The following is a 20,079-nucleotide window of genomic DNA, read 5'->3' on the forward strand; positions in this document are numbered from 1 at the left end:
ATCTCAGTGCCCGGTTGGAGAATTGCTGGGTATGCCGGTGGATGGCCAGTCGGTACCGATGGTCCGGTTGGGGTCCGAACTGGGAGGTGGGGAACTGGAGCTGGAAGCCGTGGGGTATGAGATGGAGGCGCAGGCAGGCCCCGAGGAAGCAGATGTGGCTGTGGTATCGAGTCTGGGTAAGGGTATGGTCGTACAGTTGGAGGGCAGGGGGGATCACAGAGAGGGGGCAGTTAGAGAGGAGGTTGTGAAACTGTCTCCGGAGAGAGGAGGAGAACTTCTTCAAAGTAGGCATACCTTGAAGAGATATCGCAGTGGAGTAGACAAAGTGTTCAAAAGGGAACTGCAGATGCTGGAATATCGAAGGTACACAGAATTGCTGGGGGAACTCAGCGGGTGCAGCAGCATCTATGGAGCGAAGGAAATAGGCGACGTTTCGGGCCGAAACCCTTCTTCAGACTGATAGGGGGTGGGGAAAGAAAGAAGGACAAAGGGAGGAGGAGGAGGAGCCCGAGGGCGGGCGGATGGGAGGAGACAGCTAGAGGGTGAAGGAAGGGGAGGGGGGGAGGGGACAGCACGGGCTAGCCAAATTGGGAGAATTCAATGTTGATGCCAAGGGGACGCAAGGACCCCAGACGGAATATGAGGTGCTGTTCCTCCAATTTCCGCTGGTGCTCACTCTGGCAATGGAGGAGACCCAGGACAGAGAGGTCGGATTGGGAATGGGAGGGGGAGTTGAAGTGCTGAGCCACCGGGAGATCAGGTAGGTTATTGCGGACTGAGCGGAGGTGTTCGGCGAAACGGTCGCCCAACCTACGCTTGGTCTCACCGATGTAGATCAGCTGACATCTAGAGCAGCGGATGCAGTAGATGAGGTTGGAGGAGATACAGGTGAACCTTTGTCGCACCTGGAACGACTGCTTGGGACCTTGAATGGAGTCGAGGGGGGAGGTGAAGGGACAGGTGTTGCATTTCTTGCGGTTGCAACGGAAAGTGCCCGGGGAGGGGGTGGTGCGGGAGGGAAGTGAAGAATTGACGAGGGAGTTGCGGAGGGAGCGGTCTTTGCGGAAGGCAGACATGGGGGGAGATGGGAAGATGTGGCGAGTGGTGGGGTCACGTTGGAGGTGGCGGAAATGGCGGAGGATTATGTGTTGTATTTGCCGGCTGGTGGGGTGAAAGGTGAGGACCAGAGGGACTCTGCCCTTGTTGCGTGTGCGGGGATGGGGAGAGAGAGCAGCGTTACGGGGTATGGATGAGACCCTGGTGTGAGCCTCATCTATGGTGGCGGAGGGGAATCCCCATTCCCTGAAGAACGAGGACATTTCCGATGCCCTGGTATGAAATGTCTCATCCTGGGAACAGATGCGGCGTAGGCGGAGGAATTGGGAGTAGGGGATGGAGTCTTTACAGGGGGCAGGGTGGGAAGACGTGTAGTCCAGATAGCCATGTGAGTCAGTGGGTTTATAATGTATGTCGGTCAGGAGTCTGTCCCCTGCGATGGAGATGGTGAGGTCAAGGAATGGTAGGGAAGTGTCTGAAATCGTCCAGGTGTATTGGAGTGCCGGATGGAAGTTGGTGGTGAAGTGGATGAAGTCAGTCAGTTGTGTGTGGGTGCAGGAGGTGGCACCAAAGCAGTCGTCAATGTAGCGGAGGTAGAGGTCGGGGATGGGGCCCTGGTATGCATTGAACAAGGATTGTTCAACGTGCCCGACAAAGAGGCAGGCGTAGCTGGGGCCCATGCGTGTGCCCATAGCTACGCCTTGTGTTTGGAGGAAATGGGAGGAGTCAAATGTGAAGTTATTGAGGGTGAGGACCAACTCCGCTAAGCGGAGGAGAGTGTCAGTGGCTGGGTATAGGTTGCTCCTCTGGTCGAGGAAGAACCGGAGGGCTCTGAGGCCATCCTGGTGGGGGATGGAGGTGTAGAGTGACCGGACATCCATGGTGAAGATGAGGGGGTGAGGGCCCAGAGAGTGGAATGCGTGGAGGCGGCGGAGAGTGTCTGAGGTGTCTAGAACATAGGTGGGGAGGGTTTACGAACTATATTTTCTCTGCATTCTAGCTCATTTGAAGCACTTAACAGAATTGATGGATCACTTAATAGATTTGATTAATGTAGCACTCATTTGAAAAATCTACTTCAGAGATTCTGCTTCTACTACCAGGGAGACTATGGACAGTGAAATCTCGAACAAAAAGGGGAAAGCTGCCAGAGAAAATAAGTGGGTGGAGGCAAATGAACGGTCAACATTCTGGGCCGAGACCTTTCATCTGGACTAGTGAAGTACAAATGAAGAGTTTTAACCCTAAACATCAACTGTCCAATTCCCTCTGCAAATGCTGCTTGATCTACTGTTCCTCCAGCTCTCTTTTTTTAAACTAATGTTAAGATAAGGGTTATTCTAATCTAGAGTCTAAAAATAATAGCCACAATTAAAATAGGTTTTTCAACTAAAATATTCTGATTCGCAAATTACAAGCAAATACTAATGAGAAAATTGTACAAAATTTGCTTGACATATTTTTGTACTTAACAAAGCAGTGGCATAAGCTAGTATCATGTCAAATCATGGATACAACAGGTTTGGAGGCATAGGGACCAAACACAGGAAGGTGGGATTAGTGTAGCTGGGACATGTTGGCCGGTGTGGGCAAGTTGGGCTGAAGGACCTGTTTCCACACTGTATCACTCTATGACTCTACGTATGTCAATCTGGAGCCCTCAGTGAAGGAGAGATTCAGTATTGTTCTAAAGGACTGATGTAAATATTCAGTAAGATAAAGATTCACAGTCACTGATAACATCAGCAAGCTAAATTAATGTCACACAGCATTTAGGCAAAACTGCAAAGACTTGACATCATTAGTGTGCAAAACTGACAACACCTCATGACCACACATACACAGTACTATCCTGAAGCAGTCATCGGTAATGAAAAGGTTAAATGCTTTTAAATATATAAAAGACATATAATGGAATCCTGGAACAGGTTATAGCTTATATTTCATCTCAAGCAGACCTTTTTCAGTGGATTGATAAGAGAGAGAGAGACAAGCCAGGCTTGCTCAGGTTGCTGTGTACTGAGACAATGACCGATGCCTTTGACATGCGTCTACCAATTGATGAGAGAGAGAAGCCCAGACTTGTCTCAGTGATGTATATTGAGACAATGACCGATGCCTTTGAAATGTCTTGTCTTGAAATTACCAACTGATAAGATGCCTTTGAAATGTGTCTACTAATTGACAAGAGACAAGCTCAGATGCATCCTGTGGTAATGTGTATTGACTGTATCTCTGACCATGATTAACATCTTTGGAATGTGACTGTGACAAACACACAGTATAAAATATCATGCAATTCTTTGTTAATTGAAGTGGTGACACGAGGAAAGTCAAGTGTCTGTGTTGCTTACTTGACTGGAGTATCCCCGTCACTTCGATCGGCCGATGATCAGTAAAGTTTGGGTTGGTCTACCTAACCTTTTTGTGAGTTGCCTGTTTATTAAGAAGTGAACCTTAACAGTGAACTATGCCACACAAATACGATCAATGAATTAACCTGAATACCAAATACATACCATTCTTGCTGTATGAACTAATGAAAATACTAAGGCTGACTGAATAAAGTGCACCCTGGTTTTAATGGCATAAAAGGTCAACATCTCCTGCTCAGAAAAGTTCATTTCTTCACAATGCCATGGGTGTTAAGTGTTTAAGTGTTAAAGATATTTAATTTCCGCTTGTTCTGTCATGTTATTTTTCTAAAATGATTACCACTAATTGGTTTGCCCTATGAATCATTCAATCTGACTCTCAGGCTGAAGAAAGATCTTGACCAGAAACGTCACCATTCTTTCTCTCCAGAGATGCTGCCTGTCTCGCTGAGTTACTCTAGCATTTTGTATCTATCTTCGGTGTATAACCAGCTTCTGCAGTTCCTTCCTACATTGCTCAAATTAATTGATGACTTAACTACTCATGGATACCACACGGACATTGAGCTGACTTATGATTACTGTTTACTATCGGTTCATTATCAGTGGTATCCTACTTGAAACTTGCCTTGACCCCAACTCGTACAAACTGCACAGAAGATAGATACAAAATGCTGGAGTAACTCAGTGGGATGGGCAGCATCTCTGGAGAGAAGGAATGGGCGATGTTTCGGGACAAAGAAGGGTCTTCGTCCCCAGTCTGAAGAAGGGTCTTGACCTGAAACTTCACCCATTTCTTCTCTCCAGAGATGCTGCCTGTCCCACTGAGTTACTCCAGTATTTTGTGTCCATCTTCAGTTTAAACCAGCATCTGCAGTTCCTTCCTATACATTTCGTATAACTGCACTCTGAGACAAGTTGGAGGTTCAGTTGCCTCAAGTGAGTTCAACAAGGAAGCAAAAATGCAATGACCTTTATTTATTCAGTTGGGAAAAAAAAGCACAATTTCAAGCTTTGTTATCTGGCAAGCAGAAATGTAAAGCAGCAGTTTCTAGTGCAGTGTACAAGGTGAAAAGGGAGGGAAACCATAGCTCCGTGGTCAATCAAAGAGTATAAAATGAAGCTGAAAAAGGGTGCAAGTGATAAAGATAGTAATAATAACAGAGGAGAGAGACAAGCTAAATTATATTTGAGTCTGAAGAAGGGTCTTGACCCAAAACGTCACCCATTCCTTCTCTCCAGAGATTCTGCCTGTCCTGCATTTTGTGTCTATCTTCGGTTTAAACCAGCATCTGCAGTTCCTTCCTACATACTAAATTTTACCATCTGGATCAGAAAAAAAAAACAGCGTGACCAAAAACATAGAATAAAAATTTGACAACTGGCAAAAAAGTGAATCCAAAAGTTTTTGGCAGGCAAATTAATCCTAAAAGCGTTGCTGGAGCAGTAGAAAGGCAGATTTAAGAACTTAAATGAAATCTACCACTGAAGGCAGAAAGCATGCCTGCATCACCAGAGCAGCATGTGGATGGGTGTTTACTAAGCAAGAGGGCATTACTAAAACTGCAGGAGACCAGTTCAGGATATTGGATACAACAAAATTAAAGGAGAGGTGCCAGAATGCTGACAGCATTTGAAGTACTGAATCAGATGCATTCTACATTATGACACAAGAATATAATTTCAGAAGAGGATAAAGCTGCTGCCTGAAGATCAGTCGGCTTAATCCCAATGACAGAAAAGCTTTACAATTCAATAAAGGAGAAAATTAATAGCCAAATTTATTTGCAGGCCAAAAAAACCCATTAAAACCAATTGTCACTGGCATACTTGGAAGACTGAATTCACAAGTGAATTTCACCTATGAACTTTATTAGTACAAAATATGTAATTACATTCAACTTCATTGTCTGCACCACACTTTTCAGATGAGTGGCAGAAACAAAACTGATTTACTAAAAACTCAAACTCCACTGAGAAACAAAATGTTTATGATTTATTCTGGTATAATATAAGCTTCAATAAATGTATGTTACTTCTACCTTCATTAGTGGCTTCCATACTGTATGGTCCTGAAAACTAGTCCGAAGCTGTTGTACCGACCTGGACAGACTGTGCAAACATCTAGAAATGGAAATTGGGAAAATATACAAATCTTCGTAAAAATACAGATGTGATCGTCCTTCTGTACAGGAACAAAGATGATCAAATGTTCAAAACCAGTGATTAAAGGGAGACAAAAATGCTGGAGAAACTCAGCGGGTGAGGCAGCATCAATGGAGCGAAGGATAGATAAAGCGCTCCATAGATGCTGCCTCACCCGCTGAGTTTCTCCAGCATTTTTGTCTACCTTCGATTTTTCCAGCATCTGCAGTTCCTTCTTAAACAAAACCAGTGATTAAGTCAGTTATAGAAGACGTACTTCTGATAATATTTGAAGTAGCCAAACCAAACTATTTATTAAAAACGATGATGGTCCTCAGTAGGAGGTCTGGTTTGGCAGACAAGTCAAACAGACATTTGCATTCTTCATTTATGAAGAAGGATATATTTTTTAATTGTTCAGAGAAAACTAAATATTAATGAAGAGGGGAAAAAATAATAATTTAGAAACATTTACAGGGATGAATTGACACAAATCATCATATCCAGATGAAACAAGAACTGTGGGAAGCATTTATTTCAATTACCTAAATCACCTGCATTTGGAGACAGAATGAGAGGACGGGGAGTAGAAACAAATCTTACTACTTAATTAAAGAGTTATGAAAACATCGAAGTGCAGAAAAGCAAGGGTAACAGCAGACTGCAAATAATACACCAAGGATGGAGCAAATGTGCTATATTTTATGTGTTAATAATTAATCATTATTTCTAAAATCTACTTAATCATCTTTTAATAATTTATTTCAATTTTAATATTTTCTTAAATGACACGGTTGAGATGTCAGCACCTGAAGTTTGGCTGCAGAGAGTCATTAAGGTATGTCCTTTCCTGGACCAAATGAGTGAATGCAAGCAGAGAGCACAAAGGGTCGCATTGAGCAGTCACCGGGTCCAGCAAGATCAGCCCAATATTGCATTAAAGTAGGACATTGTTTGGGAATCTAAATGAAAGGACATATTTCCAAACTGCCAGTTGATATCCAGAAGATTATTTTCCAAAGATGATGCAAAAAAAATGGGAAAGAATCAAAACAAAGTCATCCACTCATCAAAAAAACATACATGACTTTGGGAAGTAAGGAATAAGAAGTGGAGGATAGAAAATGGTCAATTGAAATTAAAAGGAGAGTAGATGTGCAACCAGAACCAGCAGAGAAAATAAATGACGACGAATGATCTCCATCCCAAAATAAAATTGTCCATTGAACATTTATGGTACTAATCATGAGAGAGAGTTACAGCACTGAAAGATCACAAGGTCACAAGGAAAATTAAGGCTCTTCTGTCAAGCCAATCTACAAGTCTACATATAAACTCAACAATAGCCCTCCTCATAGTGAACAAATTGAAAGCATGACCACAGAGTTGTCAAACTTTCATTCTAATCATTTTTTGATTAATTATTCAATCACAAAACAATAATTTGCTTCATATTTCCCAATCAAATAAAAGTAATATCAACATTTACATTGTAGGACAGTATACAAGGACATAACAAGTGTTATGGTTAACAGACCTTCAATCAATTCTTCAATGTTGTAAATGCAAATGCTTAAAATGCAAATTCATGATCAACTACATGCTAATCAACTAACTGTATCACTAATTTGTTTTTGTTTTTAAATTAATTCCACGTTTATCATTCATCCACATTATCATAGGTTGATTATTAAAAGTTCAGTATATAATGATGCATTTAAACTTTTGGACAGGTGAGTTTCAATATTCCATACCTGACAGCAGCTAACCGCACTTTGATACTAGACTCAGCTAAGCCAGTCACAATTCGGTCCATCATATTCTCAGTCTCAATTATCTAGAACAAAAAGTTAATAGCAACATAAATAACCAACAGGATATGTGACTGGAGAAATTCACTGAGGCAAAATTAAATTTAGCCATTGTACTTTACTAGAAGTTAAATTATTGTAATTGTGGTTAAGCAAAAAGTGACCAAAATTATTCCAAGTGTTTTCATCAATAGATGAAATTATTTCATTTTATACATTGATAACAGAAACTCACATGGCCTAAAGAAAAAAAAGAAAAGAGGTAATCTGTGCCAATCCTTTAACCACACGTTGGGGTCCATTTTATTGTGTTTAACATCACTTGGGACCATCGATTGCAACATTCTTTTCTGCACCACCCTAAAGTTTTGCTCTCCATTTAAAAGATCACAAATGAGTGATGGTATATGGACACATTGATATGTTCTGTATTCATGCCTACTATATTCTGTTGTGCTGAAGCAAAGCAAGAATTTCATTGTCCTATCTGGGACACATGACAATAAATTCTCTTGACTTGACTTGACTTAAATCTTTCGGCACCCAAAAGTCAAGACATGATTTTTCTTCATCAGCAGCAGTAGCTGTTTTTACAATGATCTGTGTTTGTGAGAGGCTCTCGTGCAGTGACAACATTGCCTGCTCCTGGGTTTGGTCATTTGATAAACAAAGTAGAGATTGCATTATTCTGATTAGCAATTTATTGCAAATCCTTTTTATAACAGCTCATGGAAATGATTTAAAAATGGATTAAAAAAATTATAGTATTTTTGATTTCATAACCAACATATTTATTCTCAAAATGAGATCAAAGTGAAGCATCTCTGGATTAAAACACCTTTCTGCAAACCCTTTTGTACCTGGGGAGGGGTGGACTCACAAAACAATCAAATAAAGATAGAATTATTGGGTGACTTGCAAAGTTTTTAGGTTAGTTTAGTTTAGAGATACAGCACGAAAACAGGCACTTCGACCCACCGAGTCCGCATCGACCAGCGATCCCCGCACATTAACACTATCCTACACACACTAGGGACAATTTTTACATTTACCAAGCCAATTAACCTACAAACCTGTATGTCTTTGGCATGTGGGAGGAAACCGAAGATCTCGGAGAAAACCCACGCAGGTCGCGGGGAGAATGTACAAACTCCGTACAGACACCACCCATAGTCGGGATCGAACTCCGATGCTGCATTCGCTGTAAGGCAGCAACTCTACCGCTGCGCCACCGTGTCGCACTAGTTAAGTTACAAACGTTAGGCAACCTTACATAGAAAATGGGTGCAGGAGTAGGCCATACGGCCCTTCAAGCCAGCACCGCCATTCAATATGATCATGTCTGATCATCCAAAACCCGTTCCAGCTTTCTCCCCTTACCCCTTGATTCCGCTAGCCCTAAGAGCTCTATCTAAATCTCTTTTGAATGCATCCAGTGAATCGGCCTCCACAGCCTCCACTACCTTATGAGGCAGAGAATTCCACAAATTCACAACTCTCTATGTGAAAAAGCTTTTCCTCATCTCAGTTGTAAATGGCCTACCCCTTATTCTTAAACTGTGGCCCCTGGTTCTGGACTCCCCCAGCATCAGGAACATGTTTCCTGCATCCAGCGTGTTCAATCCCTTAAGAATTTTATATGTTTCTATAAGATCCACTCTCATCCTTCTAACCCAGGTTCACAAAATCCATCCCAGGTTTACAAAAAGCCAGATTCTGTGTAATCTTGATGTGTGAGCTGAGTTATTCTCTCAATTATTCCACAGCTTTCTCAGCACATGCTATTTGAGATGCATAACTCTGCCCCCTCTCCTGACCTGCCTGAATCGTTGTGTGGGAAGGAACTGCAGATACTGGTTCACACCGAAGATAGACACAAAATGCTGGAGTAACTCATCAGGACAGGCAGCATCTCTGGATAGAAAGAATGGATGAGTTTTCGGATCGAGACCCTTCTTCAGACTGAGACTTCAGACTCTCAGTCTGAAGAAGGGTCTCGACCCAAAACGTCACTTATTCCTTCTCGCCAGAGATGCTGCCTGTCCCACTGAGTTACACCAGCATTTTGTGTCTGTCTGATTCATTGTTACCCATGTGCACAGTGGCCTATACTGACCTGGCAGCACAACCACATCTTGAATTTTTTAATAAATAATTTGCATTTAACTCACTGCATGAACTTTCCTGATCCTATTCTCCACGTCCAGACTCTACAACCCTTCAACAACTCTTTTCATCCAATGCTCCCCCCACATCCCCAATTAACATCACTTCACACATGCTGCCTGTGCTTTAGCTGGGAGCATCTACCATCTATAGCCCCTTCTGTTCCTACGTCCTGCAAAACCATGCTGAAAGCTTACTTCACCTGCCCCAACATCCCTTGCATAACTCAATGTCAAATCCATCACATGGAGATCCTGAGGAAACACATTTTTTTTTTTTATTTTTTTTTTTTAAGAAGCAAAATTAAATCCTGAAATTAAGATTTTATATAACTTGTCTAATATTATCTAATTTATCAATTATCCTTCTCAAAATATAACAATTTTTTCTTATTCTAAGTTCAGCACAAAAATGTGAATTCCCATTTAGGAATACAATTTCCAATACTGCCCATCTCTTGAGAATCAGAGACACTAACACCTGGATTTCACCATCTCATTACAATCTCCAACATCTCTTTCCAGAAATTGGCAGCACATCAGCTTTCAATGCATTGTTTCAGGACAATTCTCGCAAGCCCTCCACACTCCATTCCCAATCAAGACTTCAAATAGAATTTTCTTTTCAATACGATTGGAATCTTGAGTATAAAGATAAGGCAACATTTCTGTTACGGATCAACCATCTAACCATTAACAACAGGTTGAAGCAGAATCCATTCCTTGAATGGGATTAGAGAAGCACTGGGTTTTTACAATAACCCCGCAGCTTTCATGGTTCTTTGCTGGAGCTAGCTCAGCCACAAGCCAAATTTAAATTCACAGAGAATGGAGAAACAAGGAACTGCAGGTGCAGGTGTACAAAAAGGCAAAAAGTGCCGGAGCATCTCTGCAGGTTAGGCATCATCTCTGGAGAACATAGATAGGTGATGTTTCTGGTTGCGACCCTTCTTCAAACTGTGAATCAACTCTGTGTGACAATCAGTCTTAAAAAGGATCCCAACCGAAAATATCACCTCTCCAAGTTCTCCAGAGAAGCTGCCTGACCCTCCGAGGTACTCCAGCGCTGTGTATCTTAACAAAAAAAATTACTATTTATCAAGCATTGACCTCTGGTTTGCCAGTCGAAAAACAATCACAAGGCTAGTCTATCATTTTAAACCAAGGCAGCAGTATTTTACCCCCAAATATTTCTTCCACCATGTGACTTTAAAAAGAGAATTAATTAATTGCAGGATGTATTCAGCGGTGTTTGTTGCTAAACTTTGCATGTTGTATCTTTCAGGACAGGCCCCTGTTATGCAGAGGAGTGATGAGAATCACTGGAAATTTTTGATTCTTAGGTAGAACAGATTAAACCCAATCCTCAGAGGTATCCTTGACAAAATCAAGGGATATGGGGTTAGTGCAGGCCCTTGGCATTGAAGGAAATAATCAACCATGATCGTATCAAATGATTTGTCAGGCATGGGGCACCAAATACCCTACACTTGATTCTATTCCTTTCAATAAAAGTACCAGTTTCAACTCAAATAGTACCACCACTTGAAAAGATTTTATGGACATAGCAGAAAAAGTGCAAAAGCAAACTTCATATTTAGTAATATGTACATCCCTGAAAAGCTGAATGAAAATCCATAAATTATAACAAATATGGATTCATCAAGTTGTTGGTTAGATTTGTAGTTATGCACAAATTTTATCATTAGCATTGTTTTTTGTTTAAATTTTAAGAGTTATTTTTTAGTAACTAACTCTAATTTTAGAGTTTATAAATATACACGTTTTTTCAGTGCTCAAAGAAACATACGTTAACATGTCTACATCTTAAAGGTTAAAATGTCTCTTCAAATGCTTGAGACTCACAGTATTTCCATAGTTCAAGCTATTTTTAGTTCTAATTTCCATCAGTTGTATTTTAATTTATCTAATTTCAACATTAAATTAACACCCTTAAACAATCAATTTCATTATAACTAGAAATTCAGTTCAATGGAAACGAGAATGACAGAAAATTATAGTGCTAAATGTGCTGAAGAAAGACAACAATAGCTGTAGGAGAATACTCTTAACAAATTCGCACAATGCACTGTTTTCTCGCTAGATAAATTGGAAGGTAAGTTTTTGTTTGCGTGTTTCTCCTTTTCAAAATTGTCTGGAGTCATGGTGAGTGAGGAAAGGCCGCATTAATCTACATCTAAATGAGCTCACGTTCTGCGGCAAATTGACTCAAATATTAAAAACTTTGGTGGATATCTCAGATTTCAATATGAAGACAGACAGAAAGTGCAAACTGCATATCTTCACCGAAAAGTGTGTGTACATGTGATTATTAGAAATCCTCCATATTTTGTAGTGGCAAACAGCTTTCAACACTTAATGCTACCATGCTCATGAAAGTGCAATTTGTCTATTATATGCAAGAGCTAATAAAATATAGCAGTGATATAAAAATGGTTAAATGCACTAAAGCAACAATCCTTATGCTTCTTTTATATGATGACTACTGCTAGGAAGTTCCACAATCTATCAATAACCAGGGCCAGATATGACTCAAGTATTTCCTCTCCCAAAAAAATCTAAAACTGATTTGCTCCAGTCAGCCTGCATACTGACTGGGTTTAATTACAACATTAGCTTTGATCGAAAGTGAAATTGTCTTACACCGCTGGCATAGTGGCAATATAACTGTAACTTTAAAACACCCTCCACTCAAAGCAGAACTCATTCTCACATTATGTGTAGGAAGGAACTGCAGATGCTGGTTTAAACCAAAGATAGGCACACAAAATGCATCCAGAGCTGCTGCCTGTGACTCCAGCTTTGTGTGTTATTCTCACATTATGATGTGCAGCAGGAGAGAATTATTATGAGCCCTACAGACCTGGAGATGATTTTATTTGTCCCTCAGCTCACAAACATTAGATAGTTTCTCAGTGAACAATCGTTGAAATAACCCAAACATAATCAGGGCACAAAATTGCAGCTGCTGGGATTATTGTGTAGAAGTGGTATTTGTATTAATTATATTTTATGAATCAAGCATCATCATCGTGTGTGTACTTGACAGCCAAGTAGAGGCATCTGCACCGACAAAGTACTCAAAAACTGCAACGACCAACTTTAAATCTGCCAATACAAACGGCTAATAATCACCAATAGTTTCCTGAAATAAACAATCCGGTTGTGCTAAATGTGAAAGTTTTTAGTGGAGGATGCCGTACATAACAAGATAAGACAGAACTATTTCTTATTATTGAACTAAGGTTATTTCAAGAGAACCATTTCTTACTGAACTGAGAATAGACTACTGAGCAATTTTGTAATTTTCTGTTGATTTATTGTGCTCTCCATAACCAAATCATTTTGTATTCAATCATTTTTCTGAAAGAATTGCCAAAAACTGGACATTGGCAAATCAAAAAGGTATGCCATGCACAGCAAGATGCAACACTGCATAGAAATTTAGTGGCATTTGCTGTAAAAAGAATGTTTTGCAAACAGGTAGAGCTGTGTAATTATTTGAACAATGACGAGTGATCTTTAATATGCACAGTGACATGCATTTGTCCACGTCCATTGGAATCAACTCCAATAATCCTGCCATGTTTCATTAGGCTGCCATTTTGAATTGGGAGTTCAAATGGTTGACATGATGCTGGATTTCTCAGCCCTGTGTAAATGAAAATGGGACCAGTGGCCAAAATCTGGCGAATTAGAACCATCAAAAAATAGCTCTAATCAATAGCTAATTTTTGGAGCTCCAACGGAGGAAATACGACGGAACTGCAACTCATTTAAATACAATCAAAGGATTATTTTAATGATGCATATACGTCACTTGTGTCTACGTTACAATAATTGTTTTCTATTGTTAATCTTGCTCTGCTGTCATAGTTCTCTGCAAAATATATTATTATTGCACTATATTTGTTATTGATTGAACTTTTTCTTTTTTTTCTCTTCCCTAGTTATGTACAATGTTTACATATTCACATATTCTGTTGTACTGCAATAAGAAAGAATTTCATTGTCCCATCCGGGACATATGACAATAAGACACTCTTGACTTGACTCTTAACCCCTGTTTACTATTCTCCATACTTACCTTAGCCAAATCCAGAAAGCCAATCCCATTTGCCAAGTTGGTCCAGGAGCTGAGGGGCAGCAAGACCTCAAAAGGAGTGGTGTGATGGGTCAGAGCAAGCACTCATACAATTCTTCTGGACCTTCTGACAGTGAGCCATGTCAGGGATGGGGCTTTGCTGGCTGTCAAAATGGTCAATTTTCTTTACAATGTTTCTGAATGTCAAACATTCAAAAACATTTGCAAACTATTAAAAATGAAATTTCCAAAACAAAGCAACCAAAACAAAATTATAAATAATAAAACATGCAGCAAAGCATAATAAAGTCTTAGTTTTCATTTTCTTCCCCATACCCAAAAATCTCCAATCAAATGGATGTCCTCCAATATAATTTAGTTTTGTTTAGAGATACAGCAAGGAAAGAGGCCCTTTGACCCATCGAGTCCATGCCAATCATCGATCACATGTACATTGGTTGCATGTTATCCCAGTTTTGCAACCTACATACCAGGGGCTATCAACAGAAGCCAAATAACCTACAAACCTGCACGTTCATGGAATATGGGAGGAAACCAGAGCACACGGAGAAAACCCACCTGGTCACAGGGAGAACGTGCAAACTCTGCACAGACAGCACCCGTAGTCAAGTTCGTACCTAGGTCTCTGGCGCTGTGTGGCAGCAGCTCTACTGCACCACTGGGCCGCCTCTAAATCTACAAATAAACGCAGAGAAAGCTCAATGAGCATCTGGCCCTTTGCTGTACTTCATGGGAACTTGAGGAATGAAGAGCATATGGGTAGCGGGTGTCGTAAAATGTACCAGTACTGGGAAGTGGATGGCCACATGACAGCCCTGAAATATACTAGTACTGACACCCAAAGTTCAGGGCGGCGTAAATATTTGTAGTGATTCAATTATGTACAAAATAATTTGAGGTGCCTTAACATTCGGAAGGACAAAGAATACTATTAAAGTTGACTATGAGGACAAATAAATATCCCAGTTTTAGTGGTTAATGAGAGTACAGCAGACAAAAAGAAAATCAGACCCACGGTAAATTATAAAAATTCCGAATGGTAAATGAATGCTTCTTAAAAGGATGGTTAACCCTGTGTAGAAAAGCATAATCTTGACGTGTGTGTGCGTGTGCGCGTGTGTTTACAATATTATATATATCATTACATTTATAGTTAAGGAATTGATAGTAATAAACGTCCTGTTACTCAATGGTCAATAGCCCAACAATCCTATTGGCGGATATTCTGAATAAAGGTTATAAATATTTAATGATGTAGAACACGTATTATCTTTTTGATTTTTAATTTCTGTACTTCAAAACATTGAGATTATAGTGTGTTGGCTCTTGGTCTAAACAGAGAGAGCAGATGGCAGCTCTATTTAACATCTCATTTGAAACTCAGCTCCTCTATCAATACAGAAATTCCTCACCATTGCACTAGAGCAGTGCTTCTTAAACTGGTGAATGGTTCACCCAAGCGCGAATGAAATTATTTTGGGGTGATTGAAACTAGAGGAGTGAATGAAGGGCGAATTACTTAATTTATTCAGATTTTTTTTTTTCTATACGTAAAAAAGGCATTGCCATTAAAGTGGTTAGTGAGCTCTTATTGTTTTTTAATGGCAGTGGAGCTGGAAATTTGATGTTTTTTTCTCTCTACCTATGGTTTTCTAATTTCAAAATAGCAGGATATTTCCCAAATTTACTGTAATATGACCTTTTAGGGAAGACCATGGTTTTTTGAGCTAGTTTTCCAAGAAACAATGCAGTAATCAAAGCCAAAAAGGGTAGGATTAGGCTGAAGCCCAGTGTTTAGACATTGGAATGGTTTTGTATCATTCTAATAGAATGATTTTCCAACTCCAGTGGTAATTAAACTTTTTTTTTCACTCCTAGTTTTCTTCACATATTTTTAGGATGTTCAACAAGTTGAATTAAATAAACACTTAAGAAATTAGTTAATTTATGTTTTTTGCTCAAGTGGCAAAATAAATTATATATAAAATTATACACAAGATGAAAATTACCAAAAAACATCAGAACATTTGATGGAGGGTGAATGAAATGTTGTGATAAAGACTCAAGGGTGAATGACACTGAAATAGTTTAAGAAGCACTTGCACTAGAGAATCAACCTTGAGTTTTCACCTTATGATTCTGGAACAGGGACTTGAAACAACAAACCTCTGACTTAACGGCAAGAATGCTAATGGTTCAGCCACGGTTGTTATTGATGACAACAGCAATTTACCTATGACCCATAGCTTCTCAAATTACCATAGGCCATCTCTAAAATAAATGTAATGTCTTTTTACCATTTTCTCAACCAAGCATAAGACTGCTCACACAAAATTCCAATACATATTTCTTATGAAAACATCTTGAAATAGTTTGCCACGTTAGTTCATTTTGGATTCATATATTCATCATAAACCATGTTAATGAGAATATCAATAAATAATTAAATTAACTACAGTGATTTTAAAAGCATAAAAAAATCATGTATTCATAGTTATTAGTGGGAAGTCCATCTATAATGTATTGTATCCACAGTATGTAATATGTGGTCATCCCTTAAATCTAAACTATTTTATTTTAGAAAATTTCAAAGTATCCCTGGAGAAAAATAGACTAGTGAAACTTTAAAAAAAATTAAAAGTATTAACTTTCATAGCCAGAACACCAATTATGACATACACTTGTATTTTGCTGTTGCTTTGATTTACATTGAACTGGTGTGAGATTTTCAATGCTAAACGAGGAAGTGAATGATTGCAATAGTTGTAACCAACCGTCACTGCAACTGTACATTAATTAACTCTGAGAAACTGTTGCGTTCAATAGTCCCAGTCCAGGTTTGCTCTGGACACCAGTTCAGATGATGATACTGCCCTGAAATGTTACGTCAGCTTCTTACTTCACCGATGTTTGGCTGAGCATTTCCAACATTTACTTCCTTGTAAGGGTATGAACATTAAAACCCCAAAAATACAAAAATAAAAGATTTTTTTTGAAATGAATTATTGATAAAGTATTTCAGCTTTGTGGTTATTGTTTTGATACTCATCATGATCAAGAATTCGTACTGTAGTTGAAATATTTATTTCTTCAGGAAATCTTCAGAATAGTGCACTCCCTAGTGCAGCATGGGTCGGTACACATTATCTGCCTTAGCTGCAGGTGAAATGTATTTTGTTGCACCATGGAATAAATTTAGATGTTTCCCTCTCGATGCTAAAATAAAGTTTGATAGCCAACTATACAATTTCATGTCTCCAGCAGGGGAAACTACTTTAAAATTCATTGTTGAATTGGTCACTTTTCACAGAAGCTTCAAATGAGGAGACGCACATTGAAGAGTAAATATCCTGAATACAATGATAAAATTCGAGTGAATATATTAATTCCAGACATCTTAATCTCTTCTTGTGTCTCATTCGTTAAAAGGAGTAAAATTATGGAAAGCAGACAATTTTCACAAGTAACACTTTAGAGTAAAATACGATACAAAGGAGTCCCGGAGGTTTCCCATTGCTACCATTGTGTACCCGATGCAGCATGCGACAGCCTGAACTGAAAGCTCAGACACGATTTGCTGCAGCTGCTCTCGAAAACACAAAAGAAACCCAGCATGTGCAAAGAAGCAAAGGGAGTTCCTCTGAATTTACAGCACAGCAAATATTAAGGCCGTCTTTATAGAAACAAAAATAAAATGGAATGGCTATTGTCATATAAAGCTGTAGATCCAATTAGGAAATAATCAACAAAATACCATTCCAAACAGCAGTTCTGAGTGGGGATGAAAGGCCAGAGAGATATGCAATGTCAAGCTACAGAAGGTTTTCACCATCCAAACTAAAAGAATCTTTGTACTTTATCATAACAGCAATTGATTTAATTCAGACGATCTTACGTGCATTTAACTGGAAATTTTCACTAAGAATTTTGAATAAGGGGGTGGGAATTCATTTAAAACAATTCTTGATGGTAAAGATCACTGCATGCAGTAAATATCTGATTGGAGACCTGGAGAAAAATAGCTCTCCATTTACCAGCAGTGATAAACAGGCCCAAGGTAAAAGATCTCTCACCTCCTGGCAATTATAACTAACAAGCAGAAAGGTTTTATGTCCATTTCAAAATTAAGCTTCAATAGCCCCAGATAGTGGACACTTTATACCTTCATCCATCCCTTTACAATTCCTAAATTATAATTTAGTATGACAGATTTCTTTGACTGAGAATATCACAAATGGTTAATCATGCATGAATAACAGGCATGTGCAAATCCATACTGATCATTCATGAATAACAGCAAATGGCACCTCATATTTTAGAGCAATGTAACTGGACAGCAATGGGTATGAGATATAAGTGACCCGAGAAGTATGCAGCTACACATGTATGGTGCAAGAGTGCATTTCTTGGCTCCAAATACCCAGGTATTTGGGAGTACATCATTAAACTGTGCAATGTTCTCCAAAGATCCTGTATCTGTTACATAGTTACATAGAGTATTCAAATGTCTGATCAACTTCCTTAATGCACAAAACGTTGTGTGAAATCAACCGACTGAATTTATCTTGAATATATTCATTTTGGTGCGTATTTCGGTAGTGTGCTAGGCATAATATCTAAGCTGGGACAATAAGACAAACTAACTGAGGGCTCAGTTTTACAACTACTCTCCATTTGGCAGGCACACAACACTGTTCAAAAGGCTGAAGGCATACGTCTTAAATTCTATAGAAATCTTCAATGAGGTAGTTGGACTTGAGAAACAGATTGCTATGAAAATACATCTTCATTTCTCAATCTATAACATACACAATGGAATAACTGCCTCTTGGTTCAACTGAATAATGGAATGGATCAATATAAAATAACATATGGAAATAAGTGAATGTGGTCCATATTCATGCATATAGTCCAGAATCGTAGGCGGCCTAAAAATGTACAATTCAACTACAACAAATTTGCTACATTAATACTGTATATGAGCTCATTGTATTATTTTTCCACTGAACTAACAAAGGAGTCTGAACTATGGTCAAATGTAAATTATTACCAACAGCTTGTACACCAAGAACGGAAAAATGAGCACTTATAAATGACCCGAAATGTAGTGGCGTTTTCAGAATGCATGTTTCTGTAGAGATTCACATTCAATATAGGAAAGAGGTTCTTTAAATTTTTAATCAATTGATTTTGGATAGGCAGTGTTCAAAAGCTATTTGGGAACATTTAGGGATTTATTGCACTGAAAAATATTTGCATACGAGTAGTTGTCCAGTCTGTCAAACTAAAATATCAATACTAAGTTATTATCATTTGATTGCTGGTACAAATATACCCAGGCAATGTTTTTTCCTACCTTTGTAAATTGGACCACCAGAAAATGCATCCTAGAGGCTTTCTTAAATGATTATAAACCACGAGTTGGGCATGATTGGAATAATGTGTCTAATTCATTCATCACAATTAAAGGAAATTAATATGCAGATTACAGAAGGTGCAGAAATTTACCAGAAGTGTAAAAGAAAAGAGGGGTTTCAATTATCTGCAAATAAATTAGAAGATGTGATTATTCTCATTGGGGTAAATTAATTGAGGAATTCCACATTAAAGGTCTTGATATAGTCTCCTCTAAGTTTAGAAAAGTTATGAAAGAGGTCAAGGTTAAAAACAGCCGTGAAAATCCTTAACTAGAAGGGGGCTAATTCTGGTAAATTGAAAGGGGACTTGGCCTGGTCGCGGGGAAGCCAAAGATTGTCAGATAAAACAGTACTTGAGCAATGAGCGGCAATCAAAGAGATGCATTCTGGTTCTAGAGAAAAATATTGGAGAAACTACACTCAGAGTGACTAAAATATTTTTAAAGTATTGGATAGATATGATCACGCCATGAGTATTATTACTGGGCAACTGTAAATGGGGCATGATAGGCACAAAGCAAAAACAAATGAATAGCTGCTTTTCATACTGGTCCGGTGCTTGAATCAACATTCAAAAGTCTTCCTAATATATATTTAGAAAATGGAATTGAGTGGATAATTTATCATTTTAAAGGTAACAGACGAGACAAAATTGGGGAGTGCCTTAAAGTGGGAATTTGGGGATTGGAGAAGAAAAAGAGTAACAGAAATGAGGACCTAGATAACTGGCAATAGGGCACACTAAATTTAATTCACGCCTGTGAAATTATTCATTTATTTCGATGAAAAAGGAGAATTAAAATGAAACACATTCTTGACAGTAAAATTGAGAGAGAAATGAGAGTACCTGGACTTCAGCCACTCACTGGAGGTGGTTGTCCTGGTTGAGAACATTTAGAGGTCAAACAGGAATTTTCAATTGGAAGCAATGTACAAATGAAATCTACAAGTTTATAAAAGCACTAATTAAACTTGAGTGTAGAC

The 20,079-nt window shown here is 39.0% G+C and overlaps 1 protein-coding gene across 1 annotated transcript in view; it reads right to left on the minus strand.

Annotated features, from left to right (window-relative positions):
• Window positions 1-20,079, minus strand: part of LOC116974936 (armadillo repeat-containing protein 8) — a 156,857-nt gene that overhangs the window by 62,252 nt on the left and 74,526 nt on the right. Inside the window, exons 13-14 of the mRNA XM_033023550.1 lie at window positions 7,331-7,413; window positions 5,474-5,555 (exon numbers count right to left, since the gene is read on the minus strand). Of these exons, the coding sequence (XP_032879441.1) occupies window positions 5,474-5,555; window positions 7,331-7,413 (165 nt within the window). The remainder of the gene's footprint in view (window positions 1-5,473; window positions 5,556-7,330; window positions 7,414-20,079) is intronic.

This window comes from Amblyraja radiata, chromosome 7, assembly GCF_010909765.2.
Source record: "Amblyraja radiata isolate CabotCenter1 chromosome 7, sAmbRad1.1.pri, whole genome shotgun sequence".
Taxonomy (NCBI): Eukaryota; Metazoa; Chordata; class Chondrichthyes; order Rajiformes; family Rajidae; genus Amblyraja; species Amblyraja radiata.